A 14,803-nucleotide genomic window follows, 5' to 3' on the forward strand; every position below is an offset into this window, starting at 1 on the left:
AATGGTTATTCTGTATGGTCTTCTTAAAAACAATGATTTTTCTTTACTCAGAAAAGCAGCTTCTAGACTCCTTAAAAAACCATTTTCGCAACAAATTTTTGAAATAGCTCTGTTAATAACTAAAAACATAACTAAACACTACCTTCATAAGGAAAATTATATATCTATAAGAAAAATGAACGGAAAACCACCATTTTCAGGACGAAGATTAAAAATGAGGTATCTAGTGTATATAATTGGTCTGTTTATTGCACCGGTTATTCCTATTTAAGCAGCAATTCTCTATACTTGCAACAATACTTAGTATCGATATTAACAGTTTGTATTACACACGCGTAATTCCTTCCTGTATTGCAGAAAACTACTTTTAAAGGTAATTTATCACTATTCAATTTGATATTATAAAGAAAGTTATAGACGATATTGGTTTTCAATAAGAAGATACTATGGCGTCTGAGCTCGTATAGAAAGTACTAAGAAGTCAATGCCTCAATCAAACTGTCTTCCTTCAATACATTTTGCAACCAAGGTTCAGAACAAGTGCATGGTCAAGTTTTGATATAAATTTCTAAATAGCTTTGAGTTCAGATAAATCACAACAAATCATTTTCAATAAATCTTTATACTGCGTTAGAAATATGTAGTGATATTAAATAAAATAAGCTTAATCATCTTATCAACAAACCAAAATCTTCAGAACTTGCTATCTACAGTAATATGCCATATTGAATTATACTATACTGTGTTTGATTACGAAATTCAGATGCTGTGCGAAGGGGTTTTATCAAAACTGTGATTACTGACGATAACTTGTTGTTGAAGTATAGGTCATGAGCTCTTAATAAATAAAGTGCCAAAGCTATTTGCTATGTATTATGAATTATACTATTTTCAAAAATATAACAGGTGGCGGCTATGAACACGAACTTTGAGCTTTGTATTTCGGTTGAATTTTACATTAAAAGTGACCAGTATCATTAACAGTTTTGAGGTCCGTGGTTTGGTGACATTATTGATGACTTTTTGTTTCTATGTTCGGCTAGTTTCTAATACCTTGTTTCGTCATGATCAACAGTCAATGTTATCTGATATGACAAGAAATTTCAAAATTCGGTGGATTCATTGATTGAATTTAATATGGCGCTGGGTTGTATACGGTTGTTAGCTGTGGTGATCAGGGAGCTTTGAGTTCTTACTATGAATCTCCGGTTGATAAGTTAACAGCACGATTGTCACCCATAGATGCAATAAAAACTGAAAGAAAAATGTGACTTAAAATTATATTAAAGTTAGCAATTTAGCAAAATTATTAGCATTTTCTAGCAAAAAACCCTCAATATTCATTAATTTTAAATCCAAATTCAAGTTATACTCTGGAGAACAAAAACTATCATTGAACACTCAACAAAGCGACCCTATTTAGAATTTCATAAATTTAAGAGAAAGATTCTTTATGATCATTGAAGTCAACAGTAATAAAGAGAGCCGTATTGAATGGATAAACTGTAGCCCTAAATTAAAGGGTTTAGTTAGAATGTGCTCAAACAATCCCATTTATCTATTGGTACTTAGACTCTCTCTTCCTGTTTGCTAAGGGTCAGAAAAGTAAAGGGTCGTTTCTAAGGCAAAAAATTCTAAAAAAAAGGTTTTAAGCGGAATTTTCAACATAGTCTGAAGTGAAAAACCTGATCATCAAAAGTCTAAACAGTGACATGTTTACAAAAGGAGGAACTAAGTCATCGTTAAAAACATACTAATGTTGCAGATATGCATGAAGGTAGATACAACACCATAAAGATGCTACTGCTACATGGATATTCGGTGGGCTGAGGGAAGAATTTTCAAAATAAGATACATCCAGACTCACCATATAAACAAGGACAAAGAGCCGAGCTATCGGATATCGTTTTAGGAATACTCCGAGTCGTATACTGTAAAGACAATAGAAAACAGTTATAAGCTTTGACATCAAAACAATATTATCAATATTTATATATCAGACAATATTTCATTGTCAATATTAAGACAATATCGAGAAAACCAAGATAATGTTACTGATGTGCTGGTGATAAAAATAAATTATTTTTTGCGATGCAACTAGCAAACACGCTAGTTTTGCCTCGCCAGCATCGAGCTTCAAACTTGATATCAATCAGTTGTTTTGAAAATGACAAAAGCTGAGGAATTTTAGCAACTGAGTGACAAATGTAATCACAGAAGCTGAAAACGTATGAATCATCCAACTATGTCTTTTTTCTGAATCCTAAACTTATTTATTAAAATCAACTCAGCGTAAAAACTGACAACTTTGCAGAAAGAAACAAAATTGAGCCGATTACTTAGATATGCTAGCAAAAGTGCCTGCTTTCGTCATCTCATTTTGATATATAAAATTGAAGTTTTCAGAAAGAACATAACTGAATTCTACTTCTCTATAACTTTTAAATAAATATGTTTTAATATTCAGTTTGATTAAAAGGTTTAACAGAACCATTTTAGATAGCATCAATTCTTTACCCCCCCCCCTTCCCCTTCTCTTCCAAAACAAGACTCAAAACAATGGCGTACCATCTAAAAAAATGAAAAGCTAATTGCATCGATTTTCTACAAGGATAAAATAGCTTGCTATTTCCGATTTCACTAATTTAAGATTTTTGTTTTACATAATATTACATAAACAATCTTCTTTAAAGCTTACATAAATGCAAGTCTTTTCAAACAGCTTTATGAATGCTAAAACATACACTAATACCTGTCTTTCTTTAAACATATTTCTGTCATATTAAGGCAGCGTGATTTGGAACGTGAGATTAAACAAGCATAGAAGATTATTGAAAACAAGAGGGAAATAAGAGTACTAAGAACAAACCTGAATTTATCGATCACATTAACGGTATTTTTCCACCGACGTGATTGCGTTACACCGGAAGGCATTATCGATGCAAGACTGCTTGCATGCACTAAAGAGAGGTGATGCAATCATAAGAAATACAGCTAACTGTAAAACACGATCAACACAAATCAAAGGTGGCGCCGGACACTATGAATTTTGATAGATATCAACACAATCAATTGGGATTTCTGTAAGTAATACATTCTTTAAATCCTCGTGATGATTAATCACATCAAAATTGTGGCATGCCCTTCCTGGTTGATAACAGTGGCTTGAATGTAACCCCCCTCCCCCCAGCTAATAATTTTTGACAATCATTTTGACAGTCATTAAGCCAAGGAGTCAAGCAGAACCATCGACTGGAACTGTTTCGATTATGGAAAAATGTGGAAAAATGAAAACCCTGCCAAGACTGGGAGTTTCTTTGAAGATAAAATAATCTTTAAATTTTCAAAAGTTGAAAAAAATCAAGGTGCACAAACCTTCATCACCATCTTCTACGTCAAAATGCGAATGATTGTGTCTTAAATGTGCATTTGATTTTGTTAAATGTTGCTGAACATCCCGATATTGTTGCTGCAGAAAAATGCGAACTCATTTTTTTCATAAAAATGAATAAAAACTGAAAATTAATCAACTGACGATTGAATATTATAAGGTAAAACAGTAAATTAGACTTCGAAATGGATTAGTTTCCAACTTAAACTGTTTCTTGACAATTTCGAGGCAATTCAATGCATACTGTGGTTTCAACTAACCTCTAAGCGTTCCAGTTGCAAGGACAGTGAATTTTTTTCTGTACTCAGCCTTTCGATCAATGTTTGTTTTTGTATCAGGTTATCTGTAATTGCGTGCACTCTGTTCTCTAATTCCTCTTGTGATGGACTCATGCTCGTTTTCAGACTGATCTGAGAAGAAGCAAGAAGCTAGATCTTTACACTTGGAATGTAAGGTGAAAGAGAAAAGCGTCTTTTAACATGTGATAAAACATTTGAACATACAAGATTAGCCTAGGTGGCAATAAAATAGTCCTGGTAGGTTGTGTCTAAAAGCATCAAGTCAAGGTTACTATATCTAAAAACAGTGTGCAACAAGGTTCCTATATCTGTTGACACGACGTTCAATGTACTTCGCTTAAAGAGGAAGCTTACTCAGTTAGAAATCAAACATTTGACAAAATAAAATCTGCAAGAAGTACATTGATAGAATCGAATTCGTACCTGGTGGTTCAAACGCTTAATTTCCGCATCTCTTTCCTAGAAACAAGGAAACTTCAAGGATTATCAAGCGCATCAGCAATGTCTTTATTTCAATAAACTTTCTCCTAAGGTTATAAACACTGTTGAAAAACTTTGCTTGCTAAAAGTTGCAGTGACGCTTTTAATAAACACACTCACAGCTTGCAAAGAAAATTTCTATGATTTGGAATTTTACAAACAAATTGTTGCATTCTGAACTATCAAAGTAGTGTTTTAACTTATAAGACTAGAACTGTTTGTGATTTCAAGTAAAAGAAAATTTAACCAACCTCAAGGGCAGTAGAGGATCTTGTCATCTGCCGGTGAAGATCTTCTTTGGACAATATCACTTCCTAGAAAGACGTTTTGCTGTTACTACGATTGATATATTTAATGCGTTAAAATGAAACCAAAAAACGCATCTAATTTTTTAGCTTTAAAACAAAGCACTGTATTGAATATAAACAAATTAGAAGAAAGGGTAATGCAAACTAGCAAAAATGAATTCAAAATAAAGCAATTTTCAGCATTACCAAACATTTCTGGTTCTCTATGAAAAGCAGGCAGTATCCCAACGTCAATTCTAAAAAGCTTATTTTAGAGACAAACAAAAAGGAAGTTGTACGACATCTACTCATTTTAAAACCATTTACCAGATGTTTATCATATTGGAAAACAAGACATGGAGAAATCCTTTGAAATGCATCAAAAGGTCTTTTTGCGAAGCTAGAAAAATACTTTATCAGCCATACCTGTTTTGATTTAGAAAGCTCTTCCTCAAAGTGCTGTCGCTTTTCTCTCTCTTCGATTAACGATTTTTCAAGGCTATCAACTTGTTGCTGCTGTTCTTCTGCCTCGGACTGACTCTGCTGCTCAACCTCCTGTGTACCATTTCAAAGATTTAGTTGGCTTAATATACGACGTTATGTTTTATATAAAAAAACAAGCAACAATTCGTCGCAAAGCATGTTGAAAGGCATCAAAGTACGCGACTTAAAACTACACTATAACTGTTCTTACCCACCTAAAACCTTTAAGCATCGAAAAATCCAAAGAGAAAGCAAAAAATTAACTGAGCATACATATAACTCGACTTTCATCTGCTCTAGTTTGTATTTTGATTGCTGCAATTCCTCCCGGAGGAAATCTCGCTCCTGCCGTATTTCCTCGAGCTCGGTAAACACAATTTGCGGAGCATCTGAACCAGCAGCGCCTTGCTTTAAAGAATTTATCAGCTTCTCTTTGGCCTGAAAGTAGCATCGCATCATTAAATAATACCCAATATCACGCAAGTAGCATATAACAAAGTAATATAACTGTTAAGTTCTGCCTGTATCACATCGAGTACTTTATAACAGACTGGTAAACAGTAATTACCATAAACGTTCAGCTTGTGTTTCAGCAATCTAGTCGGTAGATAAATGTGATAATGGGTGGAGTACCCTTGAAGTCATGGCAGAAACAACAAATGCCAACAAAACTATTAATCGTTCTCCTAAAAACAGCATAACAAACAGATTCCTATCAAAGCACAATGAAAATACATTATCAGTCTAGGAAAGTCGAAGAATAAAATGAGTATAGCCTGTTGGATATAAGAAGCAACAACAACAGTACATTTTCTGGCCATTACAGTCACGCCTACTTTCCGCTGAAACTGCATTTATGATAATCATTAGATATGAAGCGAGGAAAATTGAAAACCTGTAAAATCCTAGTTGCTTTGTCTTTGTACTCCTTTAAATCCCTTTGGGCAGAATCTGCAGCATCTTTGGAGCTTCGTAGATTCTGATCAAGGTCTTTTATTCTTCCTAGTTCAAAATTTTTTTACTAGTAATAGGGAATTGTCTGCAGTGGCAAAACGTGCAAAGCCCCGGGAAAACGCATCCATCATTTACTCCCAGCAACTTTAAAAGCTTGTTGATATTTGTAACTGGATGGTCAAACGCATCTAGCATTTCATCGAACATTGAAAATCAAATCTGTTTTTGACCGTGATCAAACTTTATTCAACATCGGTTCGCAAATGTTGGGTTACCTAACATGGGAGGCCGAACGCATCAGCCATTTCGCCAAACATTTGTTTTAAGTTGATAAAAAAAAAAAAAAAAAAACATTTGTTTTGTACATGTTGAGTGAAATTTTTGATGCGTTTGATCGGGGCTCAAAACAGACGATCTGAAGATGCTTAGCATTACAAACGAAACAGAAAGATTGGGGAACAATGATGAATAATGACAAGAAAAAGATGGCTTATTAAGCTTGGTTTCCACTATGCGTTAACGTGAGTTAATTTGAGATAATTGAAACATTTGTGAAATAAGAGAAACATTTTCTCATTTCTAAGATCCTGTTGCAAGTGGTCGTATTCACCAAATGCATATCTTTTTTTGGTAGACTCTCCGTACCGAAAACCTTGGCGCAGATCGCGAACGGCACTTCTAGCAAAAAATATTTTCCCTCTAAGTATTCTCAAAAGCAGAAGTAAAATAAGTTGTTCTTGTAACACGCCCGCCATAGCTGCAAGACTCAAATAAAATGTGATTTCTGAATTTTCTATACTTAATTCTATCTCAAGTGGAAACCGAATCGGTACACGGGTTAATTTTGAGATAGCTCGCGTTATCTCACGCTATTTCACACTATCTCAAGTTAACTTGAATTTAGACCATGAGTTAATTTTCAATTTAGCTCAGAATTATCTCACGTTAACCCATAGTGGAAACCAAGCTTAAATTTTACTACAAAAAGACATTCGTGACCTTGAAGTTTGCTACGAGATAGAAATTAGTTAGCAGGTTGTTCGACACATCCTGAATAAATTCAAAAACTAATTAGGAAGGAACTTAGTTGTTTTAACCACATCTTTATCGATACTTAGGACTACTTGCAATCAAATCAGCGAGAAGATTCTTTGTGGTAATTTTTTAAAATAGTAAACAAATTATCTGGTTGGTTGAATATTAAATTTGAATTTATTCCTTTCATTAAAAATCTCATGATATATATTCAAATTGCAATCGAATCGCTCAAACATAGAAAACTTGAAGGGTTTGAAAAAACATTTCTTACCCTTTTCTTCCGAAAGTTTAAGCTGTAGTGACTTCACAGACTCTGCCATTTGTAGTTGTTCCTTTTGTAACTTTTCTCGAAGCTCCATAATTTCACTCTAAAACAATGAAATGATAAACTGGTATTAAAGTTTTATAAGGTCAACAATGGGGTTAGATTGATAACGTGATAGGCAAAGATGGTATTTTTATACTCCAAGGACTTTTTTGTATGTTCTCCTTGGCAAGTTTTTACCCAATAACCATCTTTTGACTACTCATAAAAAATCTGACGACAATCTTTCATATACTGGCAATTACCTGTGCTTTATTAAAATCTGTTTGAACTTGTTGGTATTCCTTTTCTTTTTCTTCGAGTTTGTCTTTAAAAGAGTCTAATGCCACACTTTGCAGCCCAGTGGAATCAGTATGATCTTTTAGGATCCTGGAAGATTAAAAATATCATCAACATGAAAACATCACAGCGTTAAATCATAAGTGAATTTTTGAAGGAAACGAAAATGGACCAAATAAATTATTTTGCGTTTAGACAGATAAACTTTTATTTCCAATTAGAAACTTATATCAAAATTTGTATTTGCATATAAAAACCCATTAGGTGTAAGAGGACCAATAGACATTAAACTGCTAGCTATCTTATCTAAAACTTTTTGTAGGAACGGCCATGTTGAAACTTCATATTAGACCATTACTGGCCCAACTTCTCACAAATTGGTAACTCAGGAAACAAATTCCCTTTACACAGGGTAGCAACACAATGGGGGAAACGACTTTATTATCTTGCCTCTGGTTCTCTGTAGTTAATTTCATAACCAGCTCCCTTTTAGATGCAAGTTCCTCGTCAGCTTCTTGCATTCGAACTCTTAAAACAGCCAGCTGAGAATCTTTGGCCTTCAGCGCTTCATTCAGATCTTTTTCTTTCTCTTCAGTTCCACGTACAATGCGATCTTGTTGTAACATTTGATTCTGTGCATGCTCAAGTTTTGCTTCCAAATGGGCCACACCTAGTATTAGTGCTCTGAAAATCAATCTTTGCAAAGCATATTTCACATAATTTTTTCACCATTCTTTCAATGCAATTGTTTACAATGTTTCTGCCAACCTTTTTAACGGATTGTTAGGCAAAAGTATCGTGTTTTCTAAAACAGGCAGCCCCTAAATGTAAGCCCTCTAAACATCAACTCACCTTGCCAAAAATCACCCCCAGACAAACACCTTCAAATTGCAAGGCTACATAAGTATTGCGTTTTGGCGTAGTAAAACCTGATTAACATAGTTGAAAAGCAAACCAGGCATTTAAGGACCGAAACAATGTAACAAACATTACATTGGCATTGATATGAGGAATTCATTGTAACTGAGAATAGCATGTACCTTCCTCAGAAATTTTCACTCTCTTCAGTGCATTTGCCAATTCTTCATTCAGTGATGCAATTTCTCCTTTCAGAAGCCTGTTTTCAAGCTGGAGATTTGACACTCTGTCGTGTCTGCCTTCCCCATCACTTTTTATTGGGTGAACATTGGCCACTTCTCCAATTGCACTGGCACTATCTTCGGACTTCTTGGCAACAGTATCCATATCCTTTTTTTCCGTCCTTTCAGAAGTCTTTGGTAGCTCTGTTGCAATATCATCTTGAAGAGTTTAGAAGAAATTATCAAAAACCGCTAAGTAAAATTTGTTTCAACTAGGCACCCATAAGTGCATTGGAATGCATATCTGCAGACTGAACTTATTGATATTATTCAGAAAGATTAGTAAGGGACACATATTCTGATGTGTGTTTAGATGGTGTGCCAAAATTTTCAACCAACTCTGCGCCCAAGAGATTTCTGGACTGGCTGCTCATATTGAAAGGTAATTCTATAGATCTTGGTTTTTGAAAATATAATGTTTGATAAAAAAGTTATTGAAAGTTGATTTCAGATAAGAAGACCGGCAAGATTTCTATAACTCCCTCCCCCTGTCATCTAAATATTCATGAAAATTTGTTGTGAGACATTTTAATTGAATGCAAACTCAATGAATGAATAGATAGATAGATAGATAGATAGATAGATAGATAGATAGATAGATAGATAGATAGATAGATAGATAGATAGATAGATAGATAGATAGATAGATAGATAGATAGATAGATAGATAGATAGATAGATAGATAGATAGATAGATAGATAGATAGATAGATAGATAGATAGATAGATAGATAGATAGATAGATAGATAGATAGATAGATAGATAGATACATAGATAGATAGATAGATAGATAGATAGATAGATAGATAGATAGATAGATAGATAGATAGATAGATAGATAGATAGATAGATAGATAGATAGATAGATAGATAGATAGATAGATAGATAGATAGATAGATAGATAGATAGATAGATAGATAGATAGATAGATAGATAGATAGATAGATAGATAGATAGATAGATAGATAGATAGATAGATAGATAGATAGATAGATAGATAGATAGATAGATAGATAGATAGATAGATAGATAGATAGATAGATAGATAGATAGATAGATAGATAGATAGATAGATAGATAGATAGATAGATAGATAGATAGATAGATAGATAGATAGATAGATAGATAGATAGATAGATAGATAGATAGATAGATAGATAGATAGATAGATAGATAGATAGATAGATCGATAAACTTTATTTACAGAGGATAAACCTGGTTAGCCTAATAACTTATCTTCCCCAGGGTTCTCTCTACTAACTACGCAATAAGAATACAATACTATAATTAAAAAAAAATGTGTCCTTTAAGTTTCTAAAACGCCTGGTAACAATTTTGTCCAAAGTAAAGTTTAAGTATTTAAATCTGAAACGTCAAGGTAATGCTGATACACTTTTCGAATAAAGGTGACTTAAGGTTGTGTGACAAGTTTCATCCAAACAAAAAAGTGAAAATTTTTAAGAAGAGCAAGCAGATGGTGTCACAATGTTTCAAGCACCAAAGATATATTTTGATTGCACAATATTTTATATGCTTGAAAATAAGGTAAGGTTCTATGAAATAGATCATAATTAAGAATAATGATAATATAGTTAGCAAATAAATTTAGTACTAGAATGAAAATATAATAGTTTGATTGTAAAAAGCACTTGTTGTCTTTTGTGTTTTTAACCATCAAACTACTATTTTTTCATTCTGGTACTAAATTTATTTGCTAAATATATTATCATTATTCTGGATGAAGTACCACACACAAGGTACATATTTAATTGGATTTATCATAATTAAGATCTTGAAACAAAACACAACAAAAAGAGCAACAACAAAAAACAAAAGCAACCAATTGATAGGAAAGTTCAATATTTTAAAATTGTTTTAAAATTTACTTAAGTTTTATTTTGCTCTTTAATTAAGCCTGTAAAGGAGGGAAGTTTCATATTGCTTCAAGGAATCAGTCCAAGGGTATTTATCTTTAGCACCCTACATAAATGTGATACCAAATATCACAATGTGGTATTTTTTAATGCAAAAAATGACACGGAAAGGAATGATAAAAGCCTGTAATGACACTCAAGAAAGCATAGTTAAACAAAAGTTTCTAATAACTATAGTGAATCTTAAGAATACAAACACACCTGACTTTGTAACCTCTGGTACTTTAGTGCTTGGCATTGTTGGCTTCTCTTGTTCCATAGGCTGTTTTTGACTATACTGAAGTTTGGGTTTTATTGGTGTTGATGTCAGAGGGGGCATCTTCTTGTCACTTCCACTGGCTAAGCCTTGACCACTATTCAAGAATTCAAATAACTGTTCATCTGTTTTCTTTTTAACATTAGAAGCACTTGAAGACCGTGCTACACTCTTAGTACTGAAGGAAGTGCTTTTTGTTGCTTCTAAAACAAATAAATTATTATTGATCCAAACTGTGCACAATTTGCTATTACAATATACATATCCATGATGGTAAACACTCAAAATCTTCTCAGAAAGATTATAGGAACAACTCTTGAAGGGAATCAATGGAAATAAAACTGACTAGTTACATAGCTATAAATAGGCAAGCAATCACAATTAAAGTCCGCTTTCTTGGACATTTGTGGAGACATTCCTAAATCAAATGAGACATTCCCTGGAGTGGCAGGCTTTCGTTGGAAAGGTGTGCGATAGCATGCGCATGCCCTGGCACACGCCTACTGCTTTTGAGGAGTGCAAAATGGCACACGCCTTCTTTTATTCTGAGACCGAAATTCTCTATCAATGATTGGTTTTGTTGGTTTTTGAGATGGGTTTAAATGTAAATCTTTCCTTGGTACTATTACTTCATGCCACAAAAAAGGCTTAACGCCTTGTCAGGATTGCGAATTGCAAATTAAATAGAAAATTTTGAAATAATCATAGGACTTATCTACAGTGGAATCCTGATAATATGAAACCCGGCTATAACTAATTTTCCGGCATAGCAAAAATATGTTTGGCTTCTTCGATTCTGCCAAAACTCTTACAAATTCCCTCGGATCCCTTATATAAGGGATTCTCTTACGAATCCCGTATATAACAAACTCTCATTATTACGAACCGAACCAAATATGTCTCTTCATCATGATTTTCCTCGATATGACAAATGTTTTTGTAAATTTACATCTGTAGTTATTTTGGCCTACTTTTTCCCTGGTGTATATTTATCACTTTTTCTCAGGGGAATAATTATTTTCATCAATAAAACAGACATTGGCAAACATGCACTTTATATGATGCAAAAAATTGAAAAGAGATTTGTGCAAAAGTTTACACCTTTCCAAGGCTTTATGGCATTTCAATGAAAAAATCCAAACAAAGAAGACTATAACAGACATTTTTATCTCCGAATTTTCTAAGGAACATTAAGTGTTGTTAACAAGATTTTCATTTTCGATTGCTAATTTAGCAAAAGTAGCAGACTTGCCAATTATGCTAGAAACAGTAGTAAATTTGCGGATTTTGCTACCGATATACAGCCCCCTCTTCAGGCTTTGCTATAAAAAACAATATCCAAGAGCTCTTTCTGAGGTTTAATTTTAATTTTTGAAAAGTGCAAGATTTCAACTGTTAATCTTTTATGTATCTGGCCAGTCAGATACATGAAAAAGCTGTGATGCTTGATAACGGAGGGCCCTCGGGGCACGGATTCACATGCAAAAATGGTCATTACAACCAGATGAACGCCAAGCTCCCAATGACTCTGCTAAGGATATATTATCGAAGCTGATGAAAAACGTGTAGAAACTTGCTCAAGTCTTTAGAAATAACATATTCTTTTGTTAAATTGTTAGTAGTGATGCTAAGGGTTCAGCGAAATAAATTTCATCAAAATTATTGGTGTCATCATTGTCGTGTTGGCAATTTCTGCCTAGATCTATTATGATAACCATAGATTTTTGCGAAATAATGTAATGCCACCACACGCCTGGATGTTTTCAGGCTTGCAGTGGTTAGCACACCTGCCATATTTTTCCCACAAAAGCCTGAGTGGATCTATAATGTCACACAGAACAAGCAGGCAACAGTCAGAATTTCAATATCTTTTGTAAAAAAATAAGATAATGCCAATGAACCAATTTTCAACAAGGAAAGACCGGATAATACTTTCTCTAGTGGTAGCCCCCTACCTAAAATAAGATTTGAGTTGATTTCATGGCATAAATGATAAAAAACAAGATACAGTAGCCAAATAACATTCTAAGAATGTGCTTATATCAATTTTCCACTGTTTTTAAGATGCAATAGTTTCAGCTTTTGTTTGTGTGCCAAACTTTCTAAGAAGAGGTATCTAATTGCAAAGTGGCAAACATATGGCTTTTACTATACAGTGCAGCAGTCTTGAACCTGGTATCAGTGACTATTTGCTGTCCCTCACAGCCTACACAGGCAGGAAGCCAGCTACGTGAATATTCACTCTTTGCAAAACACGGGGCTACATGAATATTAAAACCCATGCTCTCAAAAAAGTGAAAGGTCTTATATGTGAATAAAAAGGTGTCAAGTTCAAAAACTTGCAAAGACAATGCAATTTGGTCTGTTGAAATCTGGTCAATGAAAATGCTCAGTGTTCAAATTTTTCAAAAAAGCTTGTATAATACACTTACAGAATACCAAAAATTAGTGAGACTTTCAATTTAAGACAGCTAATTGGGGTATCCTCTGAATGTATAGGTACTTAGGAAACTTTACATATGGGGAGTCTCATTTTTTGCCAATGGGAGGCAATAGCTCGCGTTCGACCCCGCGATGAAACTTTAAATTTCATCCTGTAGATGAAACTACCATAAATAGAGCTATAAATAGAGAATAAAATGATAGCTGCATAAATATGATTCACCTTCTAGAAAAAGATACATAAAAAAGTAATAATATTCAACAAAATTTATTGGAGATAAAACCTCTAAACAGAATACCTGGCAAAGACTTAGAGTCAGTACCAAGTGAAGAAATCTCTCTGTGTGCATTTTCGTCTTTTGTGCTCTCCAAACTTATTGTTGTTGGCACAGATGGAATAGCTCTCTCTTGTTCCTTTTGAAGGGCTGATGCTGTTTGTTGATCGACTTTCTCCAGTAATGCCTCTGCTCCTTTAGCAAGATCACTAAACCATGACATCCTTTTAAAGTTTAAAAAACATAAAGATTACTATTAAGCTAATGCTATGGTGCTTGATGTCAAAAAGTGAGATTTAAATATGCTCTGGTGTCCAGAAAAGGATGGTTTTAAGTTGCTAATATGAGTTTTGAAATGTTCCTTTTTTGTATAAGAGAACACTATTTATGAGAATAAAAAGATTGCCTCTTAGATTGTAAGATATCATACTTCCTAATAAGTTGCAAAGCAACAGCCACATATTAATATACAAAATTACAAGTTTTGCATTTAACGCAAGCATAACACAACAAATTTTTAGAAACATTACAAACTGACAGTTTTACTCAGGGAAAGAGCATTGCAATCGAAAATTTTGTAGCGAATATGAATGCTTACACTCGGATCAATTGAACTAGGAGCTGGATCAAAAATAAACTCTGCAAATACCGGAGTTAGACTTCATACTTGTCCTAGCTGTTACCAATTGGTCAATGATTCTCCTATTTGCGATTGTTACATCGAACAGCATGCAGTGAGATTCGAAAAAATAGATTCTAAGTTTAATAATCTTCCTAAGTGATCGGAAATGATAATAACTAGCTGAGCTGGGAAAATTCCTATCATTAAAAATTTCTCATTTGGTATCTGTGTTTTAGAAACATAGAACGTCATGTCGTGTTACACCGCTTTTGCAAAGTGATAGCCTTATCGCACGAGAATATAGTAATTTGTCAATATGATAAGATTAAATATAGATATAAAACTCACCTTATGTTGATAATTCGCGTCTCTTGTAAAGTGGATATTTAAGTTTAGGCCTTCTGTTTTTACGTGTCAGCCTCGATCTGAATATCAAACTGGCTTCACACCAACGCGACGACTGGGAAAATGCAAAACAATAGAACTTGAAATGCGACCTAAATTTTGCTGTTATGAATTTTTCTGACATTTTTAGGATATTCAACGACTTTTATGCAATACTAGTTTGAAAAACTATTCTTAATCTTTTTTCACGAA

The 14,803-nt window shown here is 33.7% G+C and overlaps 1 protein-coding gene across 1 annotated transcript; it reads right to left on the reverse strand.

The window, feature by feature from the left end:
• Nucleotides 1-229: 229 nt before the first annotated feature.
• Nucleotides 230-14,677, reverse strand: LOC135692933 (golgin subfamily A member 5). The gene is made up of 17 exons (XM_065211286.2): nt 14,555-14,677; nt 13,609-13,808; nt 10,813-11,070; nt 8,577-8,834; nt 7,987-8,206; nt 7,503-7,626; nt 7,204-7,300; nt 5,836-5,942; nt 5,214-5,378; nt 4,884-5,012; nt 4,422-4,484; nt 4,114-4,149; nt 3,652-3,801; nt 3,376-3,469; nt 2,870-2,960; nt 1,868-1,931; nt 230-1,254 (listed from the first exon to the last, which is right to left on the reverse strand). The coding sequence occupies exons 2-17, from the start codon at nt 13,805-13,807 to the stop codon at nt 1,162-1,164; spliced, it is 2,148 nt and encodes a 715-aa protein (XP_065067358.2). The 5' UTR covers nt 13,808; nt 14,555-14,677; the 3' UTR covers nt 230-1,161.
• Between the last annotated feature and the right edge of the window lie 126 nt (nt 14,678-14,803).

The sequence above is a fragment of the Rhopilema esculentum genome, chromosome 10 (genome assembly GCF_057945365.1).
Source record: "Rhopilema esculentum isolate cy_ngs chromosome 10, ASM5794536v1, whole genome shotgun sequence".
NCBI classification, from domain to species: domain Eukaryota; kingdom Metazoa; phylum Cnidaria; class Scyphozoa; order Rhizostomeae; family Rhizostomatidae; genus Rhopilema; species Rhopilema esculentum.